Source organism: Nanorana parkeri, unplaced genomic scaffold, assembly GCF_000935625.1.
Source record: "Nanorana parkeri isolate BGI_ZX_2015 unplaced genomic scaffold, ASM93562v1 scaffold432, whole genome shotgun sequence".
Taxonomy (NCBI): Eukaryota; Metazoa; Chordata; class Amphibia; order Anura; family Dicroglossidae; genus Nanorana; species Nanorana parkeri.
In genome coordinates, this window is record NW_017306700.1 from 790,047 (window position 1) to 813,762 (window position 23,716).

At 44.3% G+C, this 23,716-nt stretch overlaps 1 protein-coding gene across 1 annotated transcript in view; it reads left to right on the forward strand.

The window, feature by feature from the left end:
* SYN3 (synapsin III) overlaps window positions 1–23,716 on the forward strand; it is a 258,300-nt gene that overhangs the window by 81,021 nt on the left and 153,563 nt on the right. Inside the window, exon 4 of the mRNA XM_018560102.1 lies at window positions 4,696–4,787. Coding sequence (XP_018415604.1) covers window positions 4,696–4,787 — 92 coding nt within the window. The remainder of the gene's footprint in view (window positions 1–4,695; window positions 4,788–23,716) is intronic.

The following is a 23,716-nucleotide window of genomic DNA, read 5'->3' on the forward strand; positions in this document are numbered from 1 at the left end:
CTGGGCGGGAGACGGTGGGCGGCCAAGCTGTCACTGGGGGGCATTATTGGGGTACTGTTAGTCGCTCGTGCTGCAGCCCCCCCATTGAGATGGCGTCTGAGGCTACTGCCTCATTATGTGGACGCCTCTGCAGGCAGCAATACAAATCTGACAGGGATTCTATTTACTCTATCCAAAAATGTTGTCTTTAGTTGCACTTTAAGCTACAAGGGAGATTTTGTAGTAGATGTAAACCATCACTGGGTGAACTATAGTTTGCTAAAGCACTGCAAAGAGGATTTTATCAAGACTGGAGCAGACAGAATCTGGAGCAGTTGCCCATGGCATCCAAGCAGCTTCTCTCTTCAGTTTGTTCAGTTAAAGGAGAACTATGGGGTCAGTGCTTTTCCCAATAGTTCTCCCCAGGGTCAGGGGAGGACACAAACTAGCATCCTACAGTCAGCACTAGAGGATCGGACAGGGGAGGGGGGGCGGAACCCTGCAGGGAGCCGTGAGTGACGGTCACAACTCTCTGCAGGGACAGGATGGAAAAGTGAGCGAGTGACGGTATGTGTTCGCTCACTTCCCGATCTATTGAGCCGAAGTGTGACAGTTTAATTGTCACACGTCGGCTTGAACTATGAGGCTGAGTGATTTTCACTCACCTCATAGTTCTCCTTCAAGCTTTGAAAATGAAAGAGAGAGGGCAACTGTTCCAGATTTTGTCTGTTCCCGTTTTGATCAATTCCACTTATGCGTATCATAAACAAATGTCATTTGTTTCCATAAAATCCTGTTTTTTTAAATCTTTTTTCTCATCTCAGTGCTGCCGATCTCCTCCAGCCCCTCTCTCCAGCATTGGTTGAACATTATTCCTCTGGACTGGCTTTCTGATGATGACAACGGTGGACCATGCCAGTGCAATAAGCGTTGGCATGGCCACTTGTAGTCTCCACCGGGGGCGAATGTGTTCAAACGTCAATTTCAAGATTTTTAAATCTGCAGCTTTCATTAACATAATACTCGTTGATCCTGCCATGGAGGTCCTTGTTCAGGCCCTTCATGGGGGACATCACTACGTCCTCTGTCACCCAACTGTGTTCTTGTGATGTCACCTTGTCCCAGTCTCTGCCAATGAATATGTTAAAGTAGAACTGAAACTTTGTTTTAGAATTGGATAGAGCAGACTTCTCAACTCTCCCGGATGTTCCGGGAGTCTTCTGCTATTAGATAGCGGCTCTCGGCCGCCCGGGAGAGAAACATTTTTTCTCGGAAAGGTTTACTCTGCTCGATCTAGCAGAGCAAATCTTTCCGTGCTGTTAATAGCCAATAGCAGAATAGCTATTGCACCCGCCCATTGCTGCTGTCAATCAGCAGAGGCGGACCTGAAGTTCTCCTGACTGCCAGCAGCAGAGGGCGGGTGGAATAGCCAGCTTGCTATTGGCTATTGCAAATTGAAATAGCCAATAGCAATCTATTAGTTCCTATGCCGCTTTTTAATTCTTGAGGGCAGAAGCTGTCAGAACACAAAAAAAGCAGCAGATAGCAAAGGAAGCATTAGCTTCTTTGCTATCTGCAATCATTTCAGGGGGGTGCTCTCTTCCTTGTTGCTGCGGGCGGGGGGGGTCAAGTTGACAGAGGGCACCTCCCTGAAATCACTTATGTCAGGTTGGGATCCCTGGATAGAGTATGGAAGGGTTATAGCCCCTATCAGCTTTGTTACCCAGCTGTGTCCCATGACTGCTGAGAATCATAGTTAAAGTGACATTAAACACTTCTATTACACTGAAAATCCTTTCATTGCCCTTGCCCTCCCACCGCCAATGAATACTAGACAAAATAACTTTGTTGAAAGGGCAAGGCCACAGCTTAATTGACGCATTATCATCACATAAAACATAACTCTCTTTTCTGTTTACATTAAATCGTGCCAGTCACGGATAAGCCGTGAGCACCCAAACATCATGACTTTATAACACAATGCAGAAAATCTGTTTTCACCTTCGGTTCTAGACAGATGTCCCGCCATCAAAGAATCTCAGCAAAGTTAACGTGGTAACCGATTAAGCTGGCAAGGTCAAAAACATGCCAACAAAGCTGTGACATGTTAGAAAAGAAAAAATAGGCGAGGAATATTCGGTTTGCTGGTTGACTTCCAAGAGGCCAGCAAGCCCAATTCCTGCAACTTAGACTCCGTTCACATCTGAGCGGCTCTCCGCGCGTATTCGGCTGTATCGATACGAGCTGAGCCGCTCTAAACACAAAAAACAATGTGCATCGTTCACACCATTGCAGGGACCGTACGGCACGAAACTGTGCGCCCCCCGAAATAGTGCAAGCGTGATAATCCGGCGGATTTTGCACGTTCACGGCTATTTAAAAGCTGCAAATGAGCGGCGTTCGCGCGGATTGAAAAACATTAGCGTTTTCGTCCTGTACGGACTTCCGCGTGGGAATCGCAAACACTATGTGTGATGTGAATGCAGCCTTATAACACTTTGCTTGTCTCTGCCTTTGTAAGCTATCCCCCAATTAATAATTGATTACGCCCCCTTATACAGGAGGGGTCCATTTTACTGACCACATCCTTGCTGCATGATTCCAGCAGTCAAGGCTCCCTCTCCTTACAGGTGACCGGATCTGCCATTAGGTTCATGACTAGGCGGCATTGTGTTTGTGCATTTGTATGCCCAGGTTCAGCGCGAGGTTATTTGCACGTTTGGCACATTTGTAGGCATGTGCAAATGCTACACATGAAGATGCGTGTTTTGAATGGGAGCTTGAGAAACATTGCGGTCATTGGAGGAACGCGTGTACAAAAGTGCAAAAACGTGCATGAAAGTTTGCAACATACTTCTGCCGCATGTTTTTTGGTGTTTCCATTGAAGTCTATGGGGGAAAAACGAGCATGAAACTGCCAAAAGAAGCTGTGTTTGGCGTTTTGCTGCACACGTGTGAATAGGGGATTTCTTGTGTTGGGCTTTTCCTACTGCTCAAAAACGCCTAGGTGCGAACCAGGCCTTAGGGAGCTTTCCCTTAACTTCCCGTCTGATAGAAAGTGAGAGGAAATCCCTCCAAAGAGTGGGAAATGCCAGGTGGTCAGCAGGATCCTCAGAACTAGTGTCCTCATTGGAAGATTTCCCATCTATTCCTGTGTTGGTGACGACGCAATGTTTGTGGTTTTCTTTAACTATCACTTTTTTTAACATTCACCAGGACACATGGAGGGGGGGGGGGGGGGGAGAGGGGGGAATCTCCCTAACGGGGACATAGACAGCAATAAAAACCTGACAGGTGTTCTAATCCCTCTCCACTCTATCCAAAATAGCTTGCACTTTAAGTAGCCATGCCAACACACATTACACAAGCATGGTCCATTGTTATCAGTGTTAGGAAACTTGCCCTGAGAAATACCATGCAGCCATCGCTGGAGTGCATGTAGACCATGTAGACAGGAAGTGGCTGCAAAGAAGCTACAGGAGATCGGCAGCACTGAGCTGCAACAAAAGAAGGTAAAAGCAGTATTTTATGTAAAAAAAAAGGTAATTGTTTATGTTCCGCATTGCATAGAGTAAACTAACAGGGTTATTCACAAAAGGGTGAAGAGTTTGGAGAAGACAGGAGAAGTGAACAATCTAGGACAACATAGCTGAACTGGAAAGTGAGCGGAATTCGAGAATGTTTCCAGTTCAGCTATGTTGTCCTAGATTGTTCACTTCTCCTGTCTTCTCCAAACTCTTCACCCTTTTGTGAATAACCCTGTAAATGTCACTCATTTATGGTTTACCCCTACTGTAAATGGATAGCGATTGCTGTATAGCTTAACCCTTAGTGTTGCTCACAGGCTGGTTCTCTTTAACAATCCAAACTCATTGTCCTTCTGTAACCAGAGAAAATCGCTCTGTGCCGTGTACAGCCCGGCCATTGCCTTTCATCAGGCGGAGCCGTTTAGAGTGATTGTCTTGTCACATGGAGAGGTCTAGTGCCAGGGGTGACGGATCTCTGCAGAAACTTCTGGAACAGGAAGAGCAAAAAATCTGACTCTGCCAAATATAGCGCTGGACAGGAAACTATTTGAGCAGGTTAATCGCGGGGCTTTCCTGTGGACATCATACAGCTGGAGCTGGGCAGCCACAGACATGTTATTATTCAGTTCGTGAAAAAAAAGTGATCTTTTCTTTTTGAAAGTCTTATGGGTCTGCGTTGGGTTTAGGAGAGCTGTGGTGCAGATGTGTGACCATCTAACCCTTGTCCACTTTCAGCGTAACCATTGATCAATAAAAGTCAATAAATACAACTATTAATCAATAAAAACAACTATTTTGTACATTGTTTTCTTGTTTTTTTTTTATGTTCAGAGCTAGAATAATGAAACAATACAAATATTTTCTTTTTTGGCAGGTATGAGATATTGAACACGAATATTCTCCTTTTTGTGCCAGCAGGGGCACAATTATCAAATGTTTTTCTCTATATCTTTGCCCCTTTGTTGAAAAAAAAGGCATTTTGTGTGCAGAGTTCAGTAACTTAACCTGAAATGTATACACACAAGTGAATGAGCGTGAACAGTGGCTCCTCCCTTATCAGGCGGTGGGTACATGTTTGCTGAGGGCGAGGGCTGTTGGTTGTATTGACCAAGTAGATGTGCCAAAGCTCTCTATAAGAAATGCACTTTTTCCTTTCCGAATATTTGACTTTGTTTTTGTTCTTTTTCAGGCCGAATTCTCAGAGATCAACCTAGCTGCATATGTGAATGGTGGCTGCATGGTGGACATGCAAGTGATACGGAATGGAACCAAGGTGGTCAGGTAGGTCAACTGGTGGCAAAATGATCACATGACAGGCTGTAACTCTATACAATTCTGTACCTGCCAACATTCCATGGTCAAGATATGGTCGAGAATTCCTGGGCTGTCCAGGGACAACAGCTGTCTCTCCAGTGGCATGGCGTCCATGGTGCCTTAAGGTTTTATTAGTCCAGAAATGTTTTATTAGCTGTGGAGTTTTTAGGAAGTGCCAACATTTCCGGGGTACAAAATATCCTGGTATGGATCTCTAAAGAAAGAGTATGAAGGAGCAAAAGAGTAAACTTTCTCCAATTGCCTTGGCATGTCCTAAGAACATCTCAACTAATAAACGTTTCTGAACTATAAAAATGTTGTGGTGCTTTCTTCTCTTGACCTGAAGACTCCAATCCAATGACTATGTGTATGGCCATGGAATATTAGAAAGCTTCTTCTTTATATTGAAGAACCAAGTGTATGACCATGGAATGTTAGGGAGCTGCCTATTTATATCGAAGAACTAAGTGTATGACCATGGAATATTAGAAAGCTGCCTGTTTATATTGAAGAACCAAGTATATGACCATTGAATATTAGAGAGCTGCCTGCTAATATTGAAGAACCAAGTGTATGACCATGGAATATTAGAGAGCTACCTGTTTATATTAAAGAACAAAGTGTATGACCATTGAATCTTAGAGAGCTGCCTGCTAATATTGAAGAACCAAGTGTATGACTATAGAATATTAGAGAGCTGCCTATTTTTTTTTATTGAAGAACCAAGTGTATGGTCATGGAATATTAGAGAGCTGCCTGTTAATATTGAAGAACCAAGTGTATGACCATAGAATATTAGAGAGCTGCATGTTAATATTGAAGAACCAAGTGTATGACCATGGAATATTGAGAGCTGCCTGTTAATATTGAAGAACCAAGTGTATGACCATAGAATATTAGAGAGCTGCCTATAAATATTGAAGAACCAAGTGTATGACCATGGAATATAAGAGAGCTGCCTTCTAATACCGAGGACAATGGCTGTCTCTGCAGTGACATGTAGTCGTCCATTGTGCCTCAAGATTTTAATAGTACAAACAGTATCCAGTTTATTAGTTGTGAAGTTCTTAGGAAGTGCCAGCTTTTACGGGTACAAAATATCGTCCTTCAGTCTTGTCCTTGAGATGGATTTCATAAGAGTATGCAGTAGCAAAGAGTAAGTCAATGGCCTTGGCACATCCTAAGAGCTTCTCAACTAATAAACTGTTTCTAGACTATATAAATCTTGTGCCTCTCTCTTCTCATAAATTAAAGACTCCACTCCAAGGACCCAGCGTATGACCATGGAATATTAGAGAGAGCTGCCTGTTTATATTCACATCTTACCTATAACCCATTGGATACTCTCTCATAACAGAGTCCAGCGCTCCACCATCTCGTATCTCCATAGAGCCCATGGGGACCTTTTGTAGAGCTATCCTATCCTATTGTGACCGTCTATTGGGTTTTCTAGCCAAGATATGGCTACAAGAGGCCTTTCCCTCGCAGAGAAATTAATACTTGTGAAACTTAGTAAATTTAGGCCAATGAACCTCGGAACACAGGTTTTGGCTGTAATGGGAAACTGGACAAGCCAGAGGAACATACAGACTATAAAGCAGGACTTTGTATCTTTTAGCAGACATGGATATGTCAATAAAGAGTTTACATAAAGTCCATCTTCATCCCAAAACTTTGAGGGAAAGAACATTGGTCAGATTTGTTTATTAAATTCTGTATCCCTATTGGGGAATTTTCTGTCACTTCCTGTCGAATTTCTCCTGTAAGCAGACATCCCAACTCTCCTGGACGCTCCGCGAGTCTCCCGCTATTAGATAGCGGCTCCCGGCCGCCCGGGAGGGAAACATTTTCTCACGGAAAGGTTTACTCTGCTATATGTAGCAGAGTAAACCTTTTCCTGCAATCTTTTTTTTTGCTCTTTACATCAGGGGCCACCGGCCGCCGTCAGTCAAAGAAAAAACAAAAAAACAGCATAGGAATGCATAGCTACATTGCTATTGGCTGTTTCACTTTGCAATAGCCAATAGCAGACCAGCTATTGCACCTGCCCACTGCTGCTGTCGATCAGCAGAGGGGGACCTGAAGTTCTCCATCAGGTCCTCTCCCAATAATTGACAGCAGCAGAGGGCGGGTGCAATAGCCAATCTAGCTATTCATTCCTATGCTGGTTTTTGTTTTTCTTTTTATTATTCTGACGGCAGCAGCTGTCAGAATACTAAAAAACAAAACAAAACAGCAGATAGCAAAGAAGCTCCCTGAAGGGCACCTTCCTGAAATTGCTTTCTTCAGGTTGGGATCCCTGCCTTTAAGGGAAAAGTATTTTCAGTGGGGAGTATTTATATGTTTGTTGTTGTATGAGAGAGATGTACTGTAGGGTAACCACAAGATGGAGCTCTCCGCAGCTCAGTGATATCACCCTGCTTTTTGTTTAAATGTATCTTAACCCAAAACAAAAATGTAATATATTGCTGTCCCCCCAACCCCCCTCCTCCCCGTCCTCATAATTCGCTGCTGTACATTTAGCCCTGCTTGCCCAAAGCAGGACTAAATGTAGAAAACTTACCAGACATCTCAACTCTCCCGGACGTTCCCGGAGTCTCCCGCTATTAGATAGCGGCTCCCGCACATCCGGGAGAGAAACATTTTTTCCCTGAAAGGTTTACTCTGCTTTATCTAGCAGAGTAAACCTTTCTCTGCTCTGTTTTTCTTCTTTTTTTTTTTCTTGACATCAGGGCCGCCAGGCTGCCATCAGTCAGAAAAAAACGGCATAGGAATGAATAGCTAGATTGCATTAGCTTCTTTGCTATCTGCCATAATTTCAGGATGGTGCTCTCTTCCTTGTTGCTGCAGCCCCCCCCCCCATTGGTGGCAGTGGGGGGGGGGGCAGAAGGCACCTCCCTGAAATGAGAAGGGCACCTCCTTGAAATGACTTATTTGAGGGTGGGATCCCTGACTTACCGCTTGGCGCCCGGAAATGTGTCCTGGGTGTCGGGAGATAGGAATTCCACACCTCTGCTGCCCCTCTACTCCCTGCTGCCCCGAGGCCGGGCCTCGATTGGCCTTGTCGGAAATCCGGCCCTGGGTGCAGCTCAGGCAGAGAGCATAGGAAGTTAAGCTCACTAGGTTTCTGGAAGAATCAACAGGTATTTTTTGCACCTACAGATAAACAAAATGTGTTCAATGATACAACTAACAGATGTAGTCGGCATATGGAGTGCATTGTTTTAGGGGGTCACATTGAGAAGGAGCAGCTTTTAGGTAGCAGTGCAAAATAGGAAGCAGAGCCTTTATGTGTATTGAGGAAATATGTCTGCCCCCATGTTCATATATAATTACAAACTGTACATGGAACACTTTTTTTTAGACGTTAACACATATTGATAACATTATTTGTACAATCTGATCTCTTTTACATCTGAAATAAATGGTGTAAGCTTTACATTCCCTGGAATCGCAGAGACACTTGGCTTTTGCCCACTTTCCTCCATGTAGTACAAATTAGCTGCTGGATTTTAAAGGACATTTCCTTTCCATTCCCATCACAATGATGCATCTTCCCCGGCTGAGGCGTTGTGGAGTCCCTGCCCTCTGGAGTTGGCTGGTGTGAAGCTGTTTATGGACTGCTAGGAGAGAAGCTTTCCTAACGGCTCTGCTCTGGGAATGGAGGCTCTGAGTAAACAAGCATGAAAGCCCTATTCATTATCACATTATAGTCATCGTTCCTGCACTGCCCCAGGACAGGCGACCGTTACCAAAACAATGCGTACTTGACGTCTACCAATCCTCCAAGAAGCCATTTTTGCCCTGGGAAGCAATATGCATGACTGGTAGGAGTCATTGCTCGAGATCCTGTCTGCAGGGAGACTGGGCCGGTAGCCTCCTGGGATGTATGACATTATTCCAGGAGGAGGCTACGGGTGAGAGGACGGCATAAGAAATTAGAAAGTGGAAGGCATTGGAAAAAAAAAACAGCACTGACCTCTCCTTCTGAAAATGTTCTTTGCTTGGCTATCATTCAGCTCCTCTCTCTGTCAGAGTCATTGGCACAGAAAAAGTGCAGTGGCTTTGCCTAGGGTGATATGATGTCATAAGCCTTCTGCAGGCAGGAGGAAGCCTTTCCTCAGTCCCCTCTCCCCCAGTGATCAGACTTCAACATTTACATTTTAACTTTGTTGCAAGTCACAAGGTAAGAGGCAGCAGCAGGGGCTGATCTATGTCAGGCTTTTGTGAACACAGCCAAGAACTGCCCAGCCAAGACTTACAATATATGGTTGTGTCATCTCTGCTGCATCTCAGTCCAGAAAGTATGTGGTGGCCCTAGGTGATGAAGTGAAGTTCTTCAAGTCAGGTCTGAGGACTTTTGCTGTCCCCCTGTGAATTTGTTCTATGCTTATATTAGAGGCTAGAAGGATGCCAGGTCACTGCTGGGTGGAGGACCAGTGTGAGCTAAGCTGTTAAAATAAAAGTGAAAGCACTTTCTGATGTAAATGTTGAGGATGAATTGCTCCACAATGCCTGCATGTACAGAGTTAAATGGGCACTTGTCTAAAAGCTCATATACATCTTATTAAAGAGACCCTATCACCACACCATGTATGTGAGTATTTACCTCTTGCTGGTTTCCTGCAAACAGTGCCAACATTCCTACTGTTCCCCAACCCAATGCCTCTGTGTCCCCTCCTAGTCCTTGATGTCACTCAAACTCCTGGTGGCCAGGGAAGCCTTGCCTAATCTGCAAAGACTTTCAACTGCAGGGCAATGAAGCACAGGCAATACTGGTGTTTTGTTGTACTCCACCTGCCTTTTTTTGAGCACAGCTTCCACAGTACAGCAGTGATGCACAAGGAGGGGGCGGGGGATGCGGTCCACAACCGGGTGACACCATTGGAGGGGTGACACCAAAATGTCTGACAGTCATTTTGGTGTCACCCCCTCTGAAAAGTCAGGGACTCGGTCAAGGAACGAGAGCGCAACAGTTGCGAGAGAGAGGAGGGGACCCGGTGGCATACCTTATCCCGCCGGGTGACGTCCCCTCCTATCTCTGCCGGCATCCATCACCAAGATGGGCGCCGGCAGTTAACAGCAGTACAGCGTGTGACGTCATCATGATGATGTCATGGTGGGGTGTCACCCGGCACAGTAAGGAGATTTATCTTATTTCTGGTTTACTGGTGACCACTAGGAGAGTGATCCAAACTCTTTATGTAATAACCATACAAATATGGAATAACAATGGGGAGGTCACACATAAAATGACTTAGGGGTATAGAAGTTTAAATGGTCAATTAACCCCTTAAAGACCCATGACGGGATATACGCAATGCGTATTACATCACTTCCGGTCCCTGAGCTGTCATTGCAGTATCATACGGTAATACTGGGGGTCTTTTGGGCCCCCAGTATCACCTTAAAGAGTACCTGTCATCACAAATATGCTATCACATGGGGGGCTTGTAAGCCCCCTATGTGATAGCAATTAAAGTAAAGTTAAAAATAAATAAAATAACAGTTAAAAAAAATATTAAAATAAATGTAAACATTTTTTAAAGTCCCCCACCCCCGCACGTCTTCACGTAAACATGCGTCGGTTGCGGCTACGGATGAAAACGATGATTGCGCTACACATGTTGGGTATCGCCGCGCATGGCAGGATGAGAGCATTAATTCTAGGGACAATATTTATGTGTATCCCTAAACTGATGACCTGTAGGGGCTTTTAAAACGTTATCTATGGACATTTTGGGGTACTGAATTTTGTTGCAGTTTCACGGACGCACACAATTTTTAACCTGGGCATGTTGGGTATGTATTTACTTGTTGTAACCTCATCTTTTATATTTAAAAAAAATGGGTATTATATTATGTTTTGGGGCTTTACATTACACTTAAGTGCATTTTTCACAATTTTTTTGGGGTTTGATAGTAAGTTGCGCTAATATCGTGCAACATAAAAACGTGCTGCCATTTTATTCTATAGGGTCTTGGCTTTCAGAAAATATATAATGTTTTGGAGGTTTTAAGTAATTTTCAGGCCTAAAATGCGGATTATAGCATATTTGTATAATACAGCCTTGGTCCTTAAGGGGATAAACATGGCTGATCCCCCCATAGATCCCTGAAGGTCTTGGAAGTATGGGACCTTTTGTGACCTTTCCATTGCAATTCTGACCGGGTCACATGCAGTGCGCTTATTGACACAATCCACAACCGGGATGGGGGGGAAACAAAAGGTTAACAAGACAGTAGCAGACGCAGACCCCCTGCCTCAAACCTTCTGTTATTAAGTCACAAGGAAGAATGTCTCCTTCAACAAGTCTGGTAGCCCCGAGTCCTGTACATTCCACTATAAACGTGTCCCCACATGTCTTTTGTACATGTTACCTTCCATGTAGTGTTTTCCCAGCTGTGCAGTTCAGTTACGAGTCCCCAGTGTGTCTTATCCACCAGGTAGGTCCCTCTCTGTTCCACATTTGTTCACCATATGGTCTTTTTCTGCGACACACGGGTAGTCACAGTCTATTAGTGCATGGATCTTTTTGGAATGTAGAGTATTTGTAGAGTGCAGAGCATTCTTTCCACCTGCTAGTAAAGGGAATCTATGTTCAAAAACTATAAATAAATCTGTATTTCTATTTTGAATTTCCATAAGTTCTATCGCACGCCTAATAACCAGATCCATCTAGAAGCTTATAAATTTAATAGAAAATGGCCATAAGATTTACTTCCTCAATGCACTGACATAATATTACTCAGCCCTGTGAATGCAACTCTTGTGTCACAACTCTCGCAGAGCCTTCTGAACTACAACTCAAAGTCAATGTAACATTATCATTGCTTGCTGGAAGCAATGCATGGTGGGAGATGCAGTCTTGAGAAATGGAGATTGTATCACATCAAGCAGCAGGGAAATAGATGCATAGCACACTGGGAATCCAGGAAGTTGATGAAAGAGTTGCATACCTCCCAGCTTTCTGAGATGGGAAAGTTGGACACCTTCCACAGGCGAATTTATCAAAACTGAAACAGACAAAATCTGGAGCAGCTGTGAATGGCTTCTCGCTATCATTTTCAAATCTTAACTGGACAAACTGAAGAGAGCAACTGCTCCAGATTTTGTCTGCTCCAGTTTTGATAAATTCCCCTCAATGTATTTAGGCATTGGACACACACCCTGCCACACCCCCAGTCATGCGGGCCATTAAGAATTTATATGCCCCAAAAAATCAGTTAAACCCAGATCTTTTTTCACTATTACTTATTTTATTCTGGATTTTCCAAATAGGAAAGGAGATAATTAAGAGATAAGACAAAGGTTTTAGTGCAGAATAGGTAGGCAAATAGAACCTTTTCATTGATATCTGTACATCAGACCAAAAAGAAGGACAACTGAGGAGGAAAGAGGGACAAAAGTATTTGGTTCCAAATGAGTGACAGTCCCTCTAAATGATGGACAGTTGGCAGGTATGGTTCTGGACTGTGTCTCTGTGTAGAGGCTGCTGTCTTAGTAGAGGAGCAAGGCTTTGCTTCCTCGTGTTGGATATGCCCCCCCAACCTCCCTAGAGGTCTGTTGACTGGGAGATCCTTGCACTGCAGGTACGGCTTTCTCTCCAGCAAGAAGAACAGCAGCATTTACCCTCTTCAGTGGTGCAAGGTCCAATATTAGAGATACCTGGAGTTTAGATTTAAGTTGGGCAGAACATGATGCAGGGATTATTTGAAAGGCATTCTTGGTAGTCTGGAACTGATAAATAAAACAGAAATCTCTGCAAAAAGGTTTTTTTTTCTACCTGAAGTTCCCCTTATACATTGTCCCTTGGTCAGGCACACTAGAAGACTTTCATACGTTGCCTTCACGAGGAGTAAGCTGATAAGTTATGACATTCTTTATTTAATGATAGCATGTCACTAGTGAGTTAGTGCAGCTGTCAGCTGAAAGGATCCAGAGCGAGATGCGGCAGAATATTCCACAAGTTGATGCTCTCGGCATGATAAAACAGGTTGTTTCTGAATGGTACTAAATATTTTAGCTGTGGGTCATGTTTTATTTATTTTAGCGTTTTCCTTCCTGACAATTATTCAATTATTTATGTCACATAGTTCTTTTCTGTCACTTTGCAGTTGTACTCTCACTTAGACAAAACGGCTGCAGGTTGAGGTACTCAGTGTGGCGGCCAGCACCTGCCACTGCTGCCGCCGTGTTTCTGCAGCAGCGATGCCATCCCTCTTTAGACCCCGTTCACACCAGGGTGCATTTTTCCACACTGAAATGCATGCATATAAAATCCCATACATTCCTATGGGGGGGGGGCTGTTCACACAAACGCGCAGACTCACACGTACAAATACGCCTGCCGCTTGAAAATGCCTGTTATACGCTCTGAAACAAACCGCGTCGAAGAAGCGCTGAAACTCTGTTCCCCTGGTGTGAGTGGGGCCTTAGAATGGTGGCGACAATTTGTCTGTTTGTACTTCCATTACTTGATGCTGTGTCAGAACTGCCACTGAGTGTGGGAGTCCGGTGATAACGGCCCTCAGCACTGGATAGGAGTCTTACCCAGGAGCGGGAAGGATCTGCTCTGGCAGGTTCTCTTTAACAGTTTAAATCCTGGACAAAAACAGCGTTGATACAGAAAGAAAGAAAGAGAAAGAGAAAGAAAGGAAGAAAGGAGAGGCACAGATAGAAATAAGAAAACAAAGAAAGAAATAAAGACAAAAGAGGAGAGAGAAAGAAAAAAATAGAAAGAAAGTTAGGATAGGGACAGATAAAAAGATGGAGAGAGTAAGAGAGAGGGAGAGAGAGAGAGAGAAAGTTAGGAAAGAAAGACTAGAGAGGGGAAAAAAAGAAATATAGAAAGAAAGAGATAGATAGATAGATAGATAGATAGATAGATAGTCCCATATTCAGAGAGACGGGTGAATTTATTTCAGGCCAATGGTACAATAATAGCTCACACTGTGTACTTACTATAAATACATTTTAGTTTCCCATCAGTCTGGTTTTAGCATCTAAGGTACCACATCCCCAGGAAAGGCTCTAAATTTACCATCAGGTTCCATATTGTGGCAATGAGCAATCCACAGTGTACACAGCTCAGGATTACGTCCGTGTATCAAAGCCAGACAGAAATAAATAGGTTCCTCTCTGAACTGCTCAGATGTACCTGCATCCACCTTATAATAAATGAGAGCTTTGTTCTACGCTGCTATGTTTAGTAGGAATGTGACCAGCAAAGTTTACACAGTTTACACAGATCTGTTTAAAAATAACCCACATGTTTCTACGGGTGTATGGCAGAGAAGGTAACGGAGTCCTTAAAGTTTACAAAATAAACAGAACACACGGGGCACTGGGTGATGGAGAGGGCCCAGATAATCACATCGCCCTCTTCAAGAGACAAGATTCACATTCTCTCTCTCTTGAGCTCCTTGGTGTGTCGGGTCTTTAAAAGGGATAAAAGTTAAGCTAAGGTCATATTTTTTTCGACATTACTGAGATATGTTACAGTTTATCTAAAATCAAAACTTTGTATGGAGTAAGGAAGGGATAGGTTTTATGCTATATTTGGGGAGGTTTGCCCCCTCAATTTGTTCTGGTGACTGTTGTTGCTGGTTACTAGGTAGCATTCCAGCACAAGCACAGGGGAACCATGCAAACTCCTTACAGTGTCCTGACCGGGATTCGAACCAGGGACTGAGGCGGAGGTGCTAACCACTAAGCCAATGTGAATTTTAGTTCCTGCTGTGTCTATGGGACAGGAAGTTAAGGGAAATATACCCAATGGAACACAGACAGGGGTTTTAATCCTTACATACTGTATCCAAAAAAAAAAAAGGTTTTAAAATGTTTAGGCTTCAGATGTACTTTAACATGTGTCCAAGTAGTGACAATGTACAACAAACTGACACTTTTTTGAGTTACCTGAGCATAGTCCCAGGTAACATTTAATTGCTAAAAGCAGCATAGGGAAGTTAAAAAGAAGGCAATTTAACTGTGGGTGCACAATGGTTTAACCATCCTTTTAGTGTCGTCTATACAAGTTCAAGTGAATCTGTCTGTTAAAGGCTCGGTGACAGGTCCTCTTGATAAAACAGCAAAAAGTTTTCCTGGCACACTCTGAAGCTAGCATGCAAAAAAACTTGTCTCACACTAAGGTTAAAAACAGAGGTTGGATACACGTCTTCTGCAGAAAATGCGAAAGCTGCGCCAAGGCACTTCTTATAGTGCGGTCCTAACTCTAAACTATCAGAGTCTCCATCTTGGAGCACATGGGGGCAGAAGATAAAAGTGGGTGCAGGTTTGTCAGGAGTAAGCCCAACCCCCCTTAAAGGCACAGGGACGCACAAGGAATCCCGCACATCCCAATGGTAGCTGAGACCCCCCCATGCTTCACTGCACCAAATCAGTCAAGGAAATTTCACGGATGGACTTATTGCACAGGTGGCAACCTATCACGGGGTACCACGCTTGTATTCACTGAGCTCCCGAGAGCGACCCATTCTTTCACAAATGTTTGTAGAAGCGTCTGCATGCCTAGGTGCTTGATTGTATACACCTGTGGCCATGAAGGTGATTGGAACTCCTGAATCCAATTATTTGGAGGCGTGTCCCAATACTTTTGGCAATATAGTTTATATACATTCCATATATATATATACATATATATATATATGCATCTGAGCACCTGGCTGACCTCTCATAACATTCACCAACCAAAAAGAACCATCGCCATACATTCACCAGGCTAGAAATCGTCATACGGACATCTCCATGCAGTCACTGTTCTGCAGACACCACAATACATCCATTGCTATATAACCACTGCCATACGTCCACCGCCATACAGACATCACCATACAGCATTGGTGAACAGGACTGCTTCACTTGTAGCTGGCAAACAGCAAGAACTGTGCGAATGACTGTCCGGCTGAGAGGTCGGTGCCAAAATAAGCGCAGCACATGAATGCATGCAGAACAATGGGTCGTCGTGTGCTTCAGCTTACCTTGGCTCTCTTTATAAACCAGTCAATGCCTTTCTCACTGGCACAACTCCTGAAAATATGCCTTTGCGAAATTAATTTGGCACTATCGTTAGTGAAAGAACTTCAGTCAGGACTGAATCACCAGGACACTGTTATATCAAGTTATGAAAACTTACTGCTTCCTGTTTGCAAGCTGCAGCAGTATCTGCACACTTTTAGGCCCCATTGACACGTAGCGACATACCTTTTGCAGCAGCCGGGATAGCGCGACTTTCGGGGCGACGTTCCAGCGACGATCCAGCGACGGTAGCGCGACCTTATCCGTCGGGCTCCATTAGAAAAAAGCAAAATCGCGCAAAAATCCGCAGAAAAAAGGGTCCTGTAGAAGCGACTTGCGACCCCGACGAGCGACGCATGACATGGAGCTAAGACAGCTCCATTGAATATCATTAGCCGGCGACTTCTCGTGATATCGCGCGGCAAAAATGCGCGATATCGTGGCGGAAATCGTGCGATAAATCGCTATGTGTGAATGGGGCCTTTAGAGGGGCTTCACCCACCAATTTAATGGTCTCCCAAAACGGTTATAGTTAAGGTGTCCCATGTGCTTATTTCAGCTCTCAAGTGAACTTTCAAGCCCTCCAATGGCTGGTGTCATAGCTGATCACATGTGCAGCAGCATGGCAACTGCATTCAAAAAAGAGGCTAAGATGGCACCTTCCTTGGCTGTAGTGGATAGGAGATTGTAGTTCCACTTCAATCTGCTATACACACAACAACCAACAATCCTTCAAGAAAGAGAAGCTCTGCCTTTCAGTAAGGGCTTGTTCACACCAAGCGTGGAGCAGATCCAGAGATGAGCAGGTGCAGAACGGATCAAAACTGCGTCCAATGTATTCCTATGGTATTTTGAGCTCCAGTTCACATTGCAGCGTGCAGATCCAGAGCAGGTGAAAAAACTGCAGCAAACCCTATTTTACCTGCTCTGGATCTGCTCTGGAACGCATCAAAACGCAAAAACGCATCAAAAACGCATGCAAGTGCCTAAAAGCCCATGTTAAAATTAAATGTTTTTTTTTTTGCCAAAAACGGCCCGGAACGCATCAAAAACGCGGCACAACCAACTCCACTGCGTGTGCAGAAACCTGACCGGATCTGCTCTGCATTTGGTGTGAACAAGGCCTAAGAGTTTTTAAAGGAGTCTTAGCAATGTCAGGTGATAAATGTAATGTAGTTATCCATAGGTTTAATATATATTCATATAAATGGAAACCATGAAAATGTGTTCCACTTTAAATCCTTCACAGTACTGTGCTTGAATATTGGTGCGTCTATCCCTTAAGACATAGTAAGGAAAACATTCCAGCTCCACGTTTGAGGACATACCTGTCACATGTCTGCATTATCAAGGCATGCTAGCAAGCAGCTGGAACCTGAGCCAAGTAATCCTTTCCCGCAGGCTGTATAATATGTTATATTACAAGCTGTGTACAGTGCGGCACTGGCCATAAATAAACACAGACATCAGGCCAACATTGGAGCTGCAGCTGACAGGCTTATGGCTCGGTTGACATGATGAAGAAAAGGAGTGCCAAAATGATGAACCGATGAGATTGTTAGGTGCAAATGATTGTCTTTTATAATAAGTAGGGATGCGCTTCGTGTTCGGGTCGACTATGAGCTCAGCCCGAACCCAAGCTATTTGCAGTTTAAGAAACGGTTTGGCTTGTTCATCCATCTGATCTGTTTCCTAGCAACCACTGACACCGTGCAATCTACACTGTGTCATCACTTGTTAGGACGCTAGCGACTGGGCTGCTTTTCTTCATCATTCGCTTGGACACAGGCGAGCGCACCATAATAACCTATGTGCCTTTGGGGTTGCGAAAATCTTAGCAACTAATGACGCTGTGTGGGCTGCACAAAGTCTTTGGTTGCTGGGAAACAGGTGGCCCCTCAGTATCATTGGTTGTTATGGTGCACCTGTTAATATCCTAGTAACCAATGATGTTGTGTGTGTCACACAGTGTCATTGGTTGTTATGATGCACCTGCCTGCATCCTAGCAACTAGCAACCAATGACACTGTGGGGGGTTGCACATAGTCATTGGTTGCAAGGAACAGGTGGTCCTGGTTTCTGCTCACTTGGACAGTCGCCCAATTTCTGACTGGATTCGGCGAACATCCAAGTGAATTGAACCCAACTGAACCAAACATCCATCATTGGTTGTTATGGTGCAACCACATGCATCCTAGCAACCAATAATGCTCTGCAGCTACACCACTACCGTCCTAGCAACCAATGATGCTGTGTAGTCAAACAACGTCAATGGTTTCTAGAGCACAGATGGCCCAAGGTTTACTTGGATGTTTGCCGAACCTGAATTCCTGGCTGGGTTTGGCAAACGTCCAAGAGTGTTTGGTCGTCACTAGTGATCAGATGAAAGCCAATGCATTTCATAGTAAGATCATCCTTCTTCAGGGCTTTGCGATCGACTGGTAGATCGCCAGCGACCTAATGGTCACCCCTGATGTAGACGCTATAGCAGGCAGGTTTTGGTGTGTGCCTGCATTTCTGTTAAAGTGTATCCAAACCTTAAAGAGATACTAAACGCAGGAGTTAAATCTTAAAAATGTATTTAAATATTAATCTAAAATGTATCTTATTTGCGTATCACTCGGCTGTAGATCCTCAAATCATCTCTGAATTTGTCCTGACACTGTCCTTCCTTCTGGAGGGTGGCTACTTCTGTTCCCCATGGTCCTTGTGTGTGTTGTAAAGTAGCCACCGCTCCAAGCTCACTCTTGTGATGGACTACAATCTCACATTTACAGGGTTATTCACAAAAGGGTGAAGAATTTGGAGAAGGCAGGAGAAGTGATCAATCTAGGACAACATCGCTGAACTGGAAAGTGAGATGAAGTGGAGAATTTTTCCCAATCAGCTATGTTGTCCTAGATTATTCACTTCTACCTTCTTCATACTCTTCACCCTTTTGTGAATAGCCCTGTTATAGATGGAGGTGCCCTCCGCACACCTTTCAGCAGTCCCGGCCAACAATCAAAGGAAAAAGAAGGAACTCGGGACCATCCATCAACACCAGACAACAACGAAGCCCTGTTATAGTATATTAATTTGTATTGAAGTTATAGTCTATTACTGGAGTGAGCTTGGAGCTGATGTTTAAGGCCCATTCAGACCAGCCTTTTCGCTAAATCGCACAACAGCTGGTGTGTGGTGCCCGACACAGTGCTGATGTGCCAAATCCAGCACATTGCACTGTGTCCTTTTCATTTAGTACTACGGGCACAGAGGCGTGCGAGGTGGTTGTTCTGCGTCACATCCCAATGTGCTGATAAAAAGTACTGCATGCCGCACTTTTTCAGTGCACTTTACCACGTTGCACCACAAAGGTATGAATGGTGTCAATCCGTTACAAGGCAAATTGCATTTGCAAATTGTATTGGGGCTGCCCTGGAAAAAAACAGCCAGCGCAGCCCCAACGCATCTGGTGTGATTGGGCCCTTAGCGTTATCAGCCTACAAAAGGGAGTGCTGTTAATGGCAGGCTCTCCAGGTAAGAGACTTTGCAAAAGATTTACAAAAATGCTTCACTTAAGAAACTGTATACAGTGAGACATAATGGCCGACATACTGAATGATAGATTTGAGGTTCACATACATTTTAATACAGTCTTAGGGCCCGTTCACACCAGTTGAACGGGCGGCCGGCTTACTTTTTACTGGGGCAGGAGGGGGCATGTCGGGCCATTGAAGTGAATGGCACCGTAGCCACACCCTCCAGCCGCAATGCGTTTGCCCGCACGGGATCGCAAGGCACATTGTGCCTGCGGTCCGGTGTGATCAAATAGTTCTTGCAGCATTTTGATCGCACTGGACCGGACCGCAGGCACAATGTGCCTTGCAATCCCGTGCGGGCGATCGCATTGCGGCCGGAGGGTGTGGCTACGGTGCCATTCACTTCAATGGCCTGCCACGCCCCCTCCTGCCCCACTGAAAAGTGAGCCGGCCGCAATGCGAGGCAGTGCGATCTGCAACTGGTGTGAACGGGCCCTCAATGCAGTGGAATCTGTAGGCAGCAATCGGGTGCACACCATCCATATTGACTCTTGCATCCCCGAAGATGGAATTGTGTTACTCTTTTGATTGCAGGGGGCATTTTCTTAAAAAAATGTTGTATTCCATCCTATTCACTTCAAGACACTGATCCAGAGGAAAACAGGTAATTTCAACTCTGTAAATGGATTTTTCTATTGGCGGTCACCTAAGATTGTCTGTCAACACGCTCAAAAGTGCAGCCTGCTTCTTTAGACCATTACCTTATGTCTGTGGGCAGGCTAAGATAAATACTAGGATGCTCGATTGCCTAAGACAAGTTGAATCTTCGAGTAGAATTGTTTTCTGTCTAGAGTAAAGGATAAAGAAATACCCCTTTTTCAACTATGCAACTGTATCAATGCTTTTATCACTCTTCATCCCCACCATTGATGCTGAAAGACTTGTTCTACACCAGACAGTATCGGCTCAGCGCTGTCTGCCTCACAGCAGGGCCTCCGCTTACCTTATTCTCTTGGAATTTTTTTGTATAAACTATTATTTTTATTACACCAGTGAAAGAAAATCTCACCATTATCTCGCCCACTTGTTCCTCCCGTATTTACTTGAAAAGAGTTTACAGAATTCTTACAAGGAGATTAAGTTGGAAAAAAAGGAAGATAAGAATAGCTAAAATAGCAACTATGGTAGGAAAGAGGAAAGTACCTGCTGATGATTTCCCTTTAGGTATGGGGAGCTGCACCCACTGATCTTGGCTAAATGAAAATATATAAGGTTATAAGGAAAAAGGTTACAAAGTTATCAAAGTTACTGGTCTTCAGCATCTTTCAATTTACTAGCTTGGAGAAGGGATGAAAGAGGAGAGGGGTGCAGAGGAGTGGCTTGCCTTGCTGTGTATGTGTGTTTGTGGAGACACACACAGTTTACTAGCACACACAGGGGTGACTCCATAGCACCCTGCAAGGGAAAGGAGCCACCCCAAGGCCTGGTTCACATCTGAGTGTTTCGAGAACGCCACACGATCGCAGAATCGCGCACAAATGTGAAAGGTGCTTGCGGTGCCATTAATTTCTAATGGCACCCCAAACACAGCCTCCAAATCGCATGGCCTTCATTCTGCCGCATTTGTGCAAACGCATTTGTGTTAAACAGGTTATCATAATGCCCCCAGGGGGCGTGTCCATGACAGCCTGGGCTCATAGAAAGTGGGTTAAAAGACACTGGATGTCATTCAACCTGGCAGACTGGTGACATCTTGTGGGGAAGAAGAGGTATTGTGAGCAACAGCTCCGGATGGAAGGTGGGTTTTTGCAGCCAAGCTGCTTTTTATTTTTATACCTTCTGGGCCTTAGTTTAAAAAAATGAAAGGTGGAGTCAGGATTTAGTCCTGATCATGTATGTAACGGTACAAAATCAAAAGGTGGTGTTGGGATTTAGTTCTGACCATACATGTAATGATAAACAATCAGTTAAAGATGTATACCTCCGCCCAGTTGCCGTCTGATGTACAGATATCTATGAGAATATAGAAATATCTATGAGATATCAAAAGTGTTATTCTGAACTAAAACCTTTACTAAAAATCTAGTATAAAGGGAAAGTGATTGTGAAGAAAAGACAATTCTGGGTTTAACCAATCATTTTTGGTAGGGATGTTCAGATACCAAGTACAGTGCTCGCCGTACTCGGTACAGGTAGAAGTACAGATACTTTTCCAGCTCCAAGACTAGACTTGAGGAAAATCCAAAAGTTAGGAGGCAGCTGTCATTTGTACACGGTGCTCCTGGGATTTGTGCATCCCTGTTTTAATGTATGTTTTATTTTTTTATAACTATACTGTACTTTTTCAAGTACAAGTACTGATACTTGTCCAAGTCCTCACAAAGTACTGGTACATTTTTGTTTATTGTCATGTGACAGTTTTTCTAAAACAATACAGACTAATGATTTCAGGACAGTGGTGGAGTGCCAGAGCCAGGTCCCAGCTGCAACCACTGCAACCCGGATAGTTCTCATAAAAATGCCAAGTATCGGCACTGGTATCTTGACATCCCTAATTTATGGCATATACATTCTTAATGGTCGCCAAAACTGGAGACGTGGCAGGAAGTTGCCCATTACTTAAAGCAGTACTCTGGGGAAAAGTCACATTAACCCTTAGCAGTAAGGCTACCCCTGCACTGCAAGGGTTAACTGCTCATTTTGGTCCAGGGAGGAAAATAAAGTTATACACAACTGATCTTTGGAGCCGGCTGTGACAACGATCCCTCCAGCCTCTGTCCTTCTGTGCTGCAGCGTCGGAAGTCCTCACATCCTATACACTGCCTATAGAATGTGATGATTTACGGGACCTTAGACCGCTGGGGAGGAGCAGGAGGAGAGAGGCTGCAGGGATCGGTCTAAGAGCAAGAAAGCTCCAAGGATCAGGTAAGTATAACTGTTATTTTCCTCCCTAGACCGAAATGAACACTTAAACCTTGCAGTGCGGAGGTAGCCCCACTGTAAGGGTTAATAATATTTTTTCCTGGAATTCTTTTTAAATACATTGTGCTGGAAGGCGTCCCTCTTTCTTATCTCAGAAGGTTAGGAGGAATGTAGATGTGAATTTTTGTAACAAACTTTTGGTCAAAAATAATCATCCAGCACATGAAACCGATCATTGATAGATGGAACTGACAATTTTAGGCTATGTTCACACCTAGGCGATACCTCACCGCGTGGCAATCGTGCACGTGGTCAGGAGTAGCCAAGGTGTGAACTGATCGCACTGTAGGTGCCATTATTTTCTAATGGCACTCCAGTCGCGCCGGGTGTGTATCGCAAAAAGAAGGTACTTATACTTTTTTTCTGCGATTGCCGTGCGGATGTCACCCCATTGAAATCAATGGGGCAGCACCTCAATTGCTGCCTGCATTGTGCAGGACTGCACGACACCCGTTTTGCGTCCTGGGCGTCGTGCAGTGTAGCGCAGGTGTATGGGTAGCAAGATCTAGCCCCCCCTATAAGAAAAAGGAATTGGGATTGAGAAGATGGACAATGGGAAGTTATGGAATGGAAGTAAGAAACCTTTTTTAGATTCCAAGAGCTAATAAAGCCTCCCGTCTCTGACCTGCCCGCATAAAACTCTGCTTCATCTCAGCTCAGCCTTGGTATTTCCTTCAGGAAATGTCAGATTCTTTACTGCACCACTTCCTGAGCGTCTCCTCCACCTGCGAGATCTGAGCTGGCTCTTTATAGTCTCCTCTATAATCCATGAGCTCACGGAACTTCAGCGAGGGAATTTAACCCAAACCATGAGATTGCATCTTGACCCAAACATCAACTCAAAGCTTCAAAGGAGGGCGATTCCCCAGCCTTGGATACATTATCTGTCAGATATCACCCTCTAAATGATCAGACGGCATCATTAAGGGGTAGAAGTAATGTGCGCACTTTCTCTGTTCGACATTTTTCTCCACCCAAAGTAAACGTCGCTCATTTCCAAAGTCAATACGGCGAGTTAGGAAAGAACTCCACTAGAGGCTACAGTATATAGAATTTAGCAGAGGGTGGAAAGGTGTATGTTTTTACTTGCAGGACTGAGACAAGGAAAACACATTTAGACTGGGGAACTTTGTGCGGTTGATGGTCCGGAGATTTATGGATCCTCGGTGCAGTTTTATGATTCTTAGTCATACTGCGGAACACGAATGATACCAACATTTTGAAATGAACCGGAAATTTACCAGAAATTTAGAGCTCCAGCACGGGTGTTTGCCGCGTCACAAAGATGGTGTTAGTTCCATGGTGGAGCACACTAGTGTAACATAGTGCTGTCCCTATCTAGGACTACGTCTAGA